This window comes from Saimiri boliviensis, chromosome 5, assembly GCF_048565385.1.
Source record: "Saimiri boliviensis isolate mSaiBol1 chromosome 5, mSaiBol1.pri, whole genome shotgun sequence".
In the NCBI taxonomy this organism is placed as follows: domain Eukaryota; kingdom Metazoa; phylum Chordata; class Mammalia; order Primates; family Cebidae; genus Saimiri; species Saimiri boliviensis.
Window position 1 is genome coordinate 51,557,811 of NC_133453.1, and position 13,254 is coordinate 51,571,064.

General features: G+C 32.3%; 1 protein-coding gene across 1 annotated transcript in view; it reads right to left on the reverse strand.

The window, feature by feature from the left end:
• COL3A1 (collagen type III alpha 1 chain) overlaps positions 1-13,025 on the reverse strand; it is a 38,892-nt gene extending 25,867 nt beyond the window's left edge. Inside the window, exons 1-5 of the mRNA XM_003940836.4 lie at positions 12,810-13,025; positions 2,587-2,789; positions 2,303-2,353; positions 1,751-1,864; positions 404-484 (exon numbers count right to left, since the gene is read on the reverse strand). Coding sequence (XP_003940885.1) covers positions 404-484; positions 1,751-1,864; positions 2,303-2,353; positions 2,587-2,789; positions 12,810-12,888 — 528 coding nt within the window. The 5' untranslated portion in view covers positions 12,889-13,025. The remainder of the gene's footprint in view (positions 1-403; positions 485-1,750; positions 1,865-2,302; positions 2,354-2,586; positions 2,790-12,809) is intronic.
• Between the last annotated feature and the right edge of the window lie 229 nt (positions 13,026-13,254).

Genomic DNA, 13,254 nt, shown 5'->3' on the forward strand with positions numbered 1-13,254 from the left:
TCTGGACTGTCATCTGGAAAGTAGCATTTAATGAAAGAAAAGACATAAAAGGAAGATTCTGAAGAACTTAGGTGAGAAAGAGGAAAAGTGGAAGTGAGTAACAAAATGTGATTAAAATTAGAGAATATATGAGTGTGAGACCTAAGCATGAAGGAAGATGGACCTCTGTATACCAGGTGGTTATGTAAAGGAGAAGTGGCAATACAGGCTTAATATGAGAAAAATAGGAGTTGAGATAGAAAAAACATGATAATGCTATCATTTTCTTTTCCAGTCTTAGTAAGAATAAGCTATTTTGCACAATTCCTTAAAAATACTGAATTCCTAGAAGCGCAACCATTCAAAATTTAACAAACCAGAAAGATAATAAAGCTCTAAAGTGCTAAGAAACATTTGTACGTACAGCTGGCCCAGGATAGCCACCGACTCCTCCTACTGCTACTCCAGACTTGACATCATATGAATCATACTGGGGAGAATAGTTCTGTGGCAAGGAGACCAAACAGATATGATCATGTTAACATACAGTTCATCATTCTTTTAAAAAGCATTTAGAAGGGCATGCAACATCTACTATCCAGTGATAGATTTTTGTGTGGCAAAAGATGTGGTATGTATTAACTAATTATCTTGTTTATCCTGTCTTTTTATAGATTCAGACATTAGATATCCTACAGAAACATTTGTTGTTTGATGCACAGATCTTTCCACTGTGTTCAATGTTAATTCCTCCCAAATTTCCTATTACGCAGCTATTATTTCTAAGCAGTACCTCCATCACTATAAACATAGGATCATAGGCTGTTTGAGGCCAAAAGAGTCTTGAGATCATATAATATACCTTCTCATTTTGAGAAAAAAAAAAAAAAAAAAAAGAAGTCAAATTATTTTTCCAACAGTGAATGATACAAGTAAAATTCATATCCCCTGTATTCTGCTTAATATGACTAAAAGATTCACTCAAATAAACATCTCCGTAGAAAATAAGTCAAAAAATAGTAGAAAAGCTCATATGCTTATTGAATTTCTTCAAAACTTTATTCTAAGTTCTAGGCCTAGAGTTAGGTTCTATTTGGTTACCAGAGTAAGAAGTTAGACAATATCTTTGGTTCTTGCTGAATTGCTTTTTGAAAAGCACTTTTTAACCTCACAGAGATTTGTGTAATATGTTTTCTTATTTCACCCAATTCCATGCAACAGAAATTTTGTCATATTTATTTGTTCGGTTGTTTTACACGTAGTTAGTTGGTTGCTATGCTTCAGGAGAACCAAGATGTGCTCTGAAGTATTAGCAAGAGCAGTTTCATAGGCAGAAATTATCCTGTTGATTTGAGTTTAATATGAATGTTTGCAGTTATTCAACTGCTTTTTGTCTAAACTTTTAGAGGCTTTGGCATTGACGTTACTAAGGGAATAAAGTAAAGACGTAGTACTAACTGAATTACGTAGGTCAATTTTTTATAAGTTGATAGTTAACTTCTTAAACATGATGTATATGCTATATATCTACTGAGAAATTGGCAAATTTTCCAAGGATATAGTAGCAATATCATTAGCATTATGAGGAAGAATGAATACTTACAGAGCACTTAGAATAGTGTCTAATACATAAAAACACTAAATAAGGATTTATTAAATACATAGAATCAGAGAACAAATACAAAGAACTCACAATAGTGAGATATAATAAGAAAGAAGATGAACTAGATAGCTTTATAAGGGTATTTTTAAATACTGTAATTTATTATACCTGAGGACCAGTAGGGCATGATTCACAGATTCCAGGGGGGCCAGGAGAACCAGGAGAACCTGGTTGTCCTGGAATACCAGGGTCACCATTTCTCCCAGGAATACCAGGAGGGCCCTAAAAAAAAAAAAAAAAAAAAAAAAAAAGAGGTAAACAGTGAAAAATCCTGGTGATTCAGAATCATTATCATATTATTGTTTCCCTGCTTTATAATATTAGGAACCAATGTAAGTGATATATTTTCTTCATATACTTTTAAATCAAAATCTGTGAATAATTTAAATATAATGTATTCCTTTGTATATCGACCTATATGTTTCCTTCAAACTGATTATGGGGGTGAAGACATAATATGAATTTTGGGAAACTGAAATTTTCACTTGTACAATTATGGATTCTCAGTTTGTTGTTTGGTGCCGTTATTCGATTATGTGTTACTAAAGAGAATGTATGATGGACGTTCAAATCTAGAAGGGATATGAAAAGAAAAAAAGGAAACTCTTACTAGAATTATCATCAGTATTGATTTTATTCCACTGAAGAAGGTTTACTTACTGGATCGCCCTTGGGGCCTTGAGGTCCTTGGCCATTAGGAGGGCGAGTAGGCTGAGAAATGGAAAAGAAACAGTTTAAAATAGGCATAGAATTTGCGCATTATTTCTTAACCCAGATTCTAACCAATCCTTATCTCTAAATGGAAACGTCTACTTTTTACTTGGAATACCAACATGGCTGTTTGACAGACATAACTTTCATTTTCTTTAGGCTCCTATGATATAGGGACTATTCATGTGTCTAAATATGAATATTGAAGGTGTACAGTTTATCTTTAAACTCACAGCAGTGGGAGGCTGTGGGCAAACTGCGCAACATTCTCCGAATGGAATTTCTGGGTTGGGGCAGTCTAATTCTTGATCGTCACATATTATGTCGTCGCAGAGAACGGATCCTGAGTCACAGACACATATTTGGCATGGTTCTGGCTTCCAGACATCTCTATCCGCATAGGTCTGGCCAAGATGGGAACATCCTCCTTCGACAGCTGAAAAACAAGATAGATGACATGAAGTTCCCTTAGATGTCGCTGAAATGTGATTTTTGTTACTCTGTCAGGACTATTAATTAACAATAGCCAAACTTGAGATGGTTTGAAATGAGTAATTTCTTCCTTTCATTAGAAAATTGTATTTTCCCTATATAATTTGCTAAGTAGCAAGAAATTAATTAAAACATCATATCTGCTTATTAACATAAAATTGGCACACCATAGTCAATTTTCCTTAATACCAGCAGGTATTTTAATTTCATTTATAGTAAGATTTAACATCAATGTATATCACACAATATTTAAACATGTATGTATTAATTGCACAGTTGAAAATAAGCTTTTCTACCCAATTGCTATTCTTTGCTTTAACAGCAGATGGGAGCATTAAACTAAACTAAAAAGATGATTTTGTCACCAACTCTGAAGACTTTCTGGATTTTATTAACCTAGTTGAGAAATTCAGGGGAAAACTGAGCTAATATTGGCACCATAAAACTTTACCAGATTTTCCTGGGAAAGCTTTAACAGAACTTATTGTGTGTATTGGATGTCACTGTTAGCTCTGTTTGGCATTAGTAGGTCAACATGATATGACATAATATACTGTATATCCCATAGGGATGAAAAGTCATTTCCAAATCACCAAAAAGAAAAAAAAAAAGATGTTTTTAAAATAAATATTGGCAAGGAATTAGTAAAAATAATAGGGAAAATATGAATCACAACCATCTGTATTTGTGGCTTGAAATGTTAAAAAATTTGCTTCCACCAAAATTTTAGACTTGCTTCATAATTATATGCAAGGTACTGAAATTTCAGCAGCTATTAACAATGAATCAGCTTAGGAATTGCCAAAACAAAACCTGGTCTCAATTCTTAAAGCATTAGCTGTAGATTGTGCTTGAAGACAACTCTGGTTCTTGAGAATTAGTGTGATAGTTTGCCAATAATTAAGTAAATAAATAATCAGTCTCTAAGCATCTGCAAAAATTGTTGCAAACAACTAATGATGTACTGTTCAGTAATTTATATTTTTGTGAGACAGCAAAACTTTTATTTCTCAAAGCTGTGATCGTTAAAATGTCTACTGAAAGAGGTCTGCTTCTGGGTAGGCAAGTAGTTCAAAACTACTTTTTACTACCTAGTGGTGAAGAGGCCTTTCAGTGTTCCTATTTTTCCATCTGGGCACTATGTGCCTCCACAAAGATTACCTTTTCAAATTCTTGTTTCTATATCATCGCTCTATCTGGGGAAATAATAATTTAGGTTCATATTTAAATAAGTTGAAATGTTTAGCTGATTTACTAAATGTTTACCAAAAAGAATTTCAAAGCCTAGACTGTAGACAGTACTGAAATTGCTTCCCCATTTCATTTCCATTTTTGTATTCTGATACAAATTTAATGATATTACACAACACACTTGATCTGTTCGAGAAGTTTAAAAAACCCATTCTTTCTTCAGGTTACAATTTCTCAATGTAGTTTACAGCTACTGACGGAAAGCTTCACTTTTTAATTGCAATTTTAAATAGGCAAGTAATTTGTTTATTTAAAAAAGTTATTCTAATTCCTCCCTTATGCTTGAAACACATACATGAAAACATGGGCTATATTTTCTGTGTATATTTCCTAAGCTTTTAAAGGAGGATTTCTTAATTCTTAGTGAATCTAAAAGCTGAACACCAAAAAGCTTATCTCAGTGCAAATGAAGTAGGCCTATTTGAATGGTGTTATAGAAAATATATTTAAGAGAAGAGCAAACAATCATTTACACATTGGTGTGAACACCAATAACATAGGAGAGTCAATGCTTTAAACTCATTTGTTCTCTAGACAGAACTGGCAACTTATATTTAAGTCCTAAGTTCACCAGTTTACAGAAAAAGTCTGAAGATTCGGGGTTGGAAGATGGTGCAGTAAAATTACATGGAACACATGCTCGCATTGGTGCTTTTTCTGAAAATGAACCACTTAAAAATTTTCTCTAAATCACCTTTATGTGAAATGTTCCTACAGATTAGTTTCAACTCAAGATTTTCCCATTAATGTATATTTTAAGCCCTCCCGGATCCATCCTCAAAAACATGGTTAGATTGTACTGATGGTTCTTTTAGCTCTTTGCCTCTGGATCAGGAATATCTTTTTACATTTAATACAGCATGTGGATAACAAAAAGCAGCTCTTAAATACTAAAGGCATATTAAAGACAAATGAGGATAATAGTTAAAGTCAGGGTCAAACATTTTCTATTTTAAATATCTACTGTATGTGCTTGATCTGCCTACAAATTAACATAAATACTTTTCCCTCCTATGTATTCATCCTTCTATGTTTATGCCTCATTAAGGGTGTCCTCACATCATTAGAAATACCGTACTTTCCATTTGTTCTGCTAATTATTAAATAAATGAGCACAATATTGACATTAAAATTGTAAACGAATTTGTTAAAATTGGGTTAAACTCAATGTTATAAAAATTTAAGTATTTAGCTTATTGTTTCCAAGTTTTATTAGAAAAATATTATAGTACTTTTTTAAAACACAGAGGTCTCAATATAAAGATGATTTTAGTGCAATTTAAAACATTGTCATATTCTTAAGGTATTTTTTTCCTCCTGACCTGCACATGACAGTCAACATGATGTGTGCATATTTTGTTTTACTTTAGAAAGTCATATAGTTTTAAGTAAAAAAGAAGACAGTTGGAATGCTTAAAAAATAAGAATTAATGCAGCTTTGTTTATTGCCATAACTACTTCAAGTCCACTTGAAATAAATTTGGCTCTCCTGAAAAGTCAGTTACTGTAAAAACTTGCTGTTGAAAATTAGGCCTTTCTGTGTTTTTCAAACTGACTGACTTCTGCTGAAAAAATAGAGTTTTGTGTAGCTTTCTTTATTATCCTATGCATGACAAAATATGGTTAGTAATATATTCTACTGAAAGCTAGACCTCTTAGACTGGTGTTTCATGGACCTTAGTTTAATACCTGGTAATATGTGGGAAAATCATGGCAAGGTCAAGGAGGAAAATGTTTTGTTTCAAGAGGAATAAAAATGCTCTAGTTAGCCATTTGCAACATTTAGAAATAGAATAGAAAATGGGATTCAGAAATGTCATCTCATATTATTTATTCTCTTCATTTCTTAGATATCTGTATTCAGAGTAGCTTTGATGAAAAAATAAGTTTATTTTTTTCCCAAAAATATTAAATAAAAGGCAAATGATTTCATTTTACTATTGGAAAGTAATGGATTTTCCAATTACTTCCTTTATTTTTGTTGTTTAAACTAAATCTCTCTGTTCCAATTTGTAATTAATTTTAAACTCCATCTCCCATGTCATTTGGTATTTCTAGTCCTTACTACAGAGTGAATTCTGAAAGAAATTTTCTTGTGATCACACAAGCAATGCATTAGACTCAAACATCTCCTTGCTGGGATCTATAACATAAAACATATTGACGCTATCACATGACTTAAACCACCCTTAGCTTTTTCCTAGTTTTCTTTTTTGGAATTTTAGAGAAAAATAAAGCCAGATAACATAATTTTATATTTTTAGATGTGCATAAAGCTTACTTTTTTTGTGATTTTTGTTTCTATTCTTTATGTTAAGTCATGCTGACTTGAAGAAATCATATTGTTAGGACCAAAAAAATGCAATTTATGTTTATCTTAATACTATTTTTGGAGCAATAATATTGTTCCCTAAAGCACCTAATAAAATTGTTAATTTGGCTTAAATACCAAGTGAGTATTGTTTCCTTTTCTCTTCTTGCTGAATTCTTATCTGGGAAAAGGTGTTCTTTAATCTTAAAATCTAAGAATCACAGATATGATATATAAATTATCATAATTTAGTTTTATTACTTTAGAAAGCTGAATATTTTGTAAATGTGGGCAGTTGGAGTTCATATAGTTTCCAATTGAAACATGTTTGGTTTGGCTTTTAAATGATACTGTTTGAAAAAAAAATTGATCCTGTTTGGAAAACATAAATTTTAATAAAATATTTTTTTTTTCTGCTGCTTATGTATCTGTTAGAGTATCTTAAAATATGTTAGATGACTTAACAAAAAGGACTCTGAAGAAAATATCTGTAGACATTATAGGTGAATAATTTTAATTTAAAAGCTTTGTTTTGCATCGACAAAAAAGATTCTATTTATTCTTGTTCTCTCCAGGAAAAATAAATGGATAAATTAGCATTTGTAGATACTTTCTTGTTTCATATTTGATAAATATATGATTTTTCAGTCTTCAATTAGAAATTTCCTTTAAGTTGATTACTATTTTATTCTGTTAAAATAAAATAATTAGATAATTAGAAAATTTAAAGTATCATATATCTAACCACCAACAATTGCATATATAATAAAATCTGCTTAGAGTCAAATTATAAAAACATTGAAGAGAATATATTCTGCTTGTCTTATTACAGTTGGAAAATAACTTTAAATTTTATATTCTTATAAATAAAATTTTACATTTCACCATCCTTATCACTGAGTTACTAAGTACTTTAATTTCTTTCTTCATTTTATTTGCCAGTGTTAGTAAAACTAGTGGTAGGCAGAACCTGTGTAGGACCTTCTGTCTTGTAGGTACTGGTCTGAGTAGTTTGCATATCTACTTTGCTTCATACTCCCAAAGGCCCTGTGAGCTTAGAGCTGTCATAATCCTAATTTTACAGGTGAGGAATCTAAACCATAGAAACATTAAATAATCCCAAGTTTACACAGTCAGGATAAAAAAGAAGATTTGAGTGTAAGAAGGCTTTCTCTAAATTTGATACTCTTAATTACTGCATTCTATTTTCTTTCTGCTATTTCAAAACTGAGTACGATTAAAGAAGCCAACTTCAAAGCTCTGTCCTATGTGATTTTTTAAATCGCTGCAAGGTTAAAATCTGAGTCTAGATAGGTGTATTTTTAAGGAAAACAGTTCTCTGCAAAATACATTTTCTATCTGGTCTCAAAACAGGAAGATGCCTTTTGGAGTTAAATTGTCCTGTTTATTTTCTCTTGACCTTATGAAGAAGGGTTATATCTCTAAAGCCACCCTGATGACATCCAGACCACCAACAAAATAAATGTGTGATTCAGAAACCCAGCATATGTTTTGCTGTATACACAGAAGTAGGATTCTAATAACAATAATACCAGAGAGACAAGACTTCTGGATTCAATGCAAAAATATGTTTAAGATGTCTTATTAGCATCCTATTTTTCAGAAAATATAATTATTAAATGATTCATATTAATGCATATCTATGTTTGTTAGATGTTTTCATTGAATGAAACTTGAAAGTTGTAAATATGCTATGCAAATCCAAAGAGTATTTCTATGATTTTAATTTACTTAATAAATGCAGTCTCTGTCATCCTCCATTGTGAAATACTATAGAGAAACAGTTTCAGAAAAATATACATCATTTTACTGAAGCAGTACTTTCTCAATACTAGTTTTCAAGGCAAATTTAACTTTTAATAATTTCTGGATCTTTTCTCTTTTATGTTTACATCTTTGGGACATTTTGACTCATCCTCTTTCAATGTTTCATTTTGTTCATTAAGACTACATTTTAAACAGCAGTGCTTGACCTCAGTCATGGAAAAAAAACAAGGGTTTTATTAGTTAATCTGAAAGGAATCCACTTCTGCTGTGTTTTCATTAGACACAGACTGAAACTTTAGTGGTTAATGTAACTCCCCAAACTGCAGTTCACAAATGATTTATGTAAAAATAGCTATCTCATTTTTTCCGTTGTCATCTTGACATGAAACAGGCAAAGTTTCCCCTTTGAAAAGTCTGGATAGTTTTTTTACACTATATGACCTTTTCTTTCTTTCTTTCTTTTTTTTTTTTGGAGTGTGGAAACAATGAGATTGAGCTTTTTTTCCTAGGGAAAAAAAGTTTTTTACAAGAAACAGTTCACTGAGAGGGTTCCAGAAAGTTATTGTAGACCTGGAAACTTTACAACTGTTCCTCATGTCCAGCAAAAGCAATAACATCTTTCATCTTTAAAGCTTTAATTCTTAAGCAATCTGCTTTAATCACTTCAAGATGGTGATATCACTAGATGTTACAAAATAAAAGAACTGGGCTACATAATTTTTGGAACTCTGCACCAAAGAAGCCATTCACAATGGAAACCGTGGAGTTTCGGTAGATGGCACTCTTTTCTCTGAGTGACAACTCAAGGTCCAGCATGTGACTGTAGATGTAGAACAGGGATTTCCTGAGGAACTGTCCTTTAGCCTCAACTATAATCTTGGCAAACTCACAGCCAATCATTCTTGATTTTTAAAAAGAAGCCTGTAGATAAGACATTAATCCAGGAATCTGAATTAGTTAAAAGGCATTTAATCACACAGTCTTTCCTTCTTTCCCAGAATTGTTCCAGTGGCTTTGCTTTCTTTTCTTATAATGCTGAAATGTTTAATTCCAGAATTTAATAAAAATATCTTTTTATGTATAGGCCTTTAGATAATCTAAAGAGTATTCAACATCAGGTGATCTAAAGGCCTATACAGAAATAGACAGTTTTAAAAATCCAAACATTTCAAAGCTCAGGTAAGGAACTGCAAGGTATCATGGATACAAAAACACAACATTTTTTTTATTATAATACTTTATTTACTCACATGGAACAGATAATTTCTTTTAAAATCATAAGATCCTGAGCTTCTGGGGTTAAATTTACTACTCTCTATAAAGTTGAGTATTAAACAGAAAAATACCTACTCTTTTTTGACCTTTAGAAATGTATAATTAGCTCATGTACTTTCTAGGATGATAAATATTGTTTTTAGTATCTTCTTTCAATGACAAACGGTTACAAAAAATTCAAATACTGTGATTTTAATGTGTGTTCTGTAATTATCTAGGACTTAACAGAATTTTGGTCCTAACCTTGACTCTGGTTTTATAATCTCAAATGAAGCACTGATCCATGTTAGATGACTGACCTTGAGATACATGAGCAAGGATGCATCCTCTCCCCTTAAAAGTGCAATTGTCCCTAAATTTATGCTTCATTTTTCTGTTAGTTCAGTATGTTTAATTGCAGGGACAAACACAAAGCGGAAATCTTGAATGTTACTTGATCAAGTTACAAATTCTCTCTTAAAGCGTAATGAAAAATAGACTCTCATGACCTCTAATAAGAAACTGATTCTCTGAGTTTATTTACAATTTTAAAATTCTAAAACAACTAAAGGCCCACAGTTCACTTTACTGGAATTATCACTATAGCAAAATATAGAAACTCAAATATTAGTACACATTTAATTAAAATCAAGTTTGTTTTTGCTCTAATTAAGAAATACTATTTAGTAACAGCTGTCTATAATCTATCTAGCAAATAGAGTGAATAAAATACTTATGTCAAATAAAGAGTATATCAGAGATATGAAAAATTTATTTGAAAAATAGCCATATATGGAATTTTTTAATAGCCATAACATTTAAGCTAAGTTCCAAAAAGTCTCTGAATGTTGTTAGCATTGTGTTTTTGTGTCAGTATGTGTGTTTATATTATTTTATCCATAATACACTAATTTTCTTAGGAAAGCAGTGTTAACAGTCAAAATTCATGCATTTTTTTTTTTTTAAAAAGCACGTTATAAACTACTAAAGCCAGCTATGTAACATTAATATTGGCATTCGTCACGTAAATGGTAACCTGGCTTGTCAGCCACTAGGTGACGCATCTCTGCACTTAAAATTTGGCATGTTTAAAAACTACAGGGAATATAAAACAGACCATGTTTCTCCATTGGTGAAATAAAACACATGAATTAAATACAACTTTCACAAATTTGTAAAAAGACCAAAATTCTTTTTGAGGACTTATGCTCCAGAAATTGCCTGTGTGTGAACTAGAAGTGAGTGTCCATTAGAGCTGTGCTGTCTCGAAAGTTATGAGATCATATATAGGAAACCCCCACCCCAGAATTTTATGACCGTTCTCAGTATGCTGTATATTCAGATACCTCCTGTAACTTTTCCAAAGCTTATTGACTCACACAATTGTCTTGTAAAACCTATAGGAAACGTAAGATGTACTGTCTTAAATCACTGAAACTTTACTTTTATTCATGACCAAAAAAAAAAAAAAAAAAAAAAAAAAAAAAAATTGGCTGAACAAGATCTCTTTCAACTCTTTTTGAGCTTAAGAGCACACAAACACATATCAGCAAAATTTTATACTTATTGATTGTTTTTTGCATCTGAAGAGAGAAAGGAAAATAAATAGAGCTTAATGTGATGTCAAGGTACTGTAAGTATCAAACACTCCCCCTCTAAAGTTGGATCGGGAAGAAAAATAGCCACAGTGGTTATAAAAACTTGTAACCACTAGGCAACTACAAATGTGTTGCTATTTTTTGAGCTAAAATCCCGAAGTTCGTAGTCTTCTCAATAAATGGGTGGTGGGGGATAGCAGTCATTTGTTATCCTAAGAAAGGGCTGGGAGTCGTGGCATCTTCTGGGAGGAGCAGGATAGAGAGAAAAAAGGGGAAAGGAATAAGAAAGGAAAAAGGATTGAGAGTTCTGGGGAAAGAAAGGGTGAGGAGGCAAGAAGAGAGAGAACTGAAAAAAGAAATGGAGACATAAGGAGGCCACATGGGGAGTAGGGAGGGAGTAACAGGCAGGGAAGACAGGAGGACTGGAGATGGGCTTGCCTAGGAAGGGGTGGGGTGATGAGTGAAGAGGAGTCTAAAGGAGCCAAAAGGGGCAGGGAGAGATAAGGAGGAGGGGAAGGGAAGAAGAGGAGGGGTAAGGAGGAGAGGAAATGAAGGGAACAAGGAATATGGGTGTTTCTTTTCTTTTGTGTCCATGGGCTGAAGGTAACTAAAGACATTTCATCGTATATCTATCCCTGCCCCCCTACATACATTTACATGTATTACTTGTGAGGACAACAAGGATTTGATATTACAAACAAAAGACAAATTTTCATGCAATGTCTTTGCAAAATCTGTAGTTTTAAATGTAACTATGTTTAGTTATGTGCAATAAAAATTGTCTAGTAAGTTCTATCTTTACATTTAACATTTAATTATTTATTTCTATGAAAGTTTGTATTCCAATTTGTTCAGTATTTTCATGACTATGGTAAATAAAATAATATTTTTACATAAATAGTGAGACAAATATGTTTTTTAGGAGAAAATAGAATATGAAAAACATTACATGCAATCATTAGAAAATACAGCAAAACAGCTTTCCGAAGTCAAACAGTACTAGTATCTTTACCTTGTTTGTAGAAAAGTCAAAACTCCTGTTGAAAACATTTTTTTAAAAGGATTTTCTTCATTAATGCGAATGCAGTTAAAATGTAGAATATGTGGAAAATATTAGTCCCTTAACAACAAGCTACTAGAAAATATGAATTAATCAGTCATTCTTGAAACAGAATAAAACAGGAATAATAAAATATTTTAGCAGTCTGATCCCTTTGAAGAATGTTTATAGATATCTTGTTGCCATTTTACAGAAATATATTCAATGATTCTGAATGCATAGTACCTTCCTTTAGACTGTTCTTAATCCATGCTATTTGAAATGCATTCTTATTTAGAAAACAATGTTCAATATTCTAACCTTACAAAGAATCCAGCAGACAAAGAGAAACATAAAATTATCACAAGAGACCAATAACTTCCAGATTGCCTGGGGAAGCATTCCAAGATGTTAAAAATCCAGGAGGGAAAATTTTTAAAGCCATTTAAAAAAGTTTCCAGTGCCTTTAACATGAAAACAAGTTAGTACAAGAACATCTTTTCTTAAACAACCACAGAACTCTTAAATACACACATAACATAATACTATTATTTTTCAACAAATGTGAAAAGTAGTCATGGTCAGTTCAGTGTTTCACAATTGGGAGCTTATAGAGAAAATTATTTTTAATCAGGCAGCTGATACTCCCTTTTATACCCTTCTTTGTGAGAAGAAGAAAAGACAAAAATCCCATAAAGTTTCTTGAAATCAGTACCTACTCACCTTCCTGTTGTGCCAAAATAACAGTGGGATGAAGCAGAGCAAGAAGTAGCCAGCTCCCCTTTTGCACAAAGCTCATCATGTCTAAATATCAGACATGAGACTCTTTGTGCAAAAAGGAGAAAAGAAAAGCAGTTCAAAGTAGCACCATCAGTTGTTCCCTGCGCTTCAGCACCGGGCCCGTCATAAAACTCAGCCACTGAGATTCCTTTGCTTTGGCCTTAAATAGGAAAAAGTTTGGCTTCCCTTACTTTCCAGCCCCTTTCTGAAATATGAGAGCCGCACCCATCCCCTCAGCAGTAAAAGAAATGATAAATATTTCTTTTTCCCTTATAGAACACACAACCCACAGTAAGGAAAAGAGGACATCTGGAGTTTGTATACATCTGCTTATGCAAAAGTTTGTTACATATTTCAGTCTTACATATATGTTTGTATAACTTAGGAA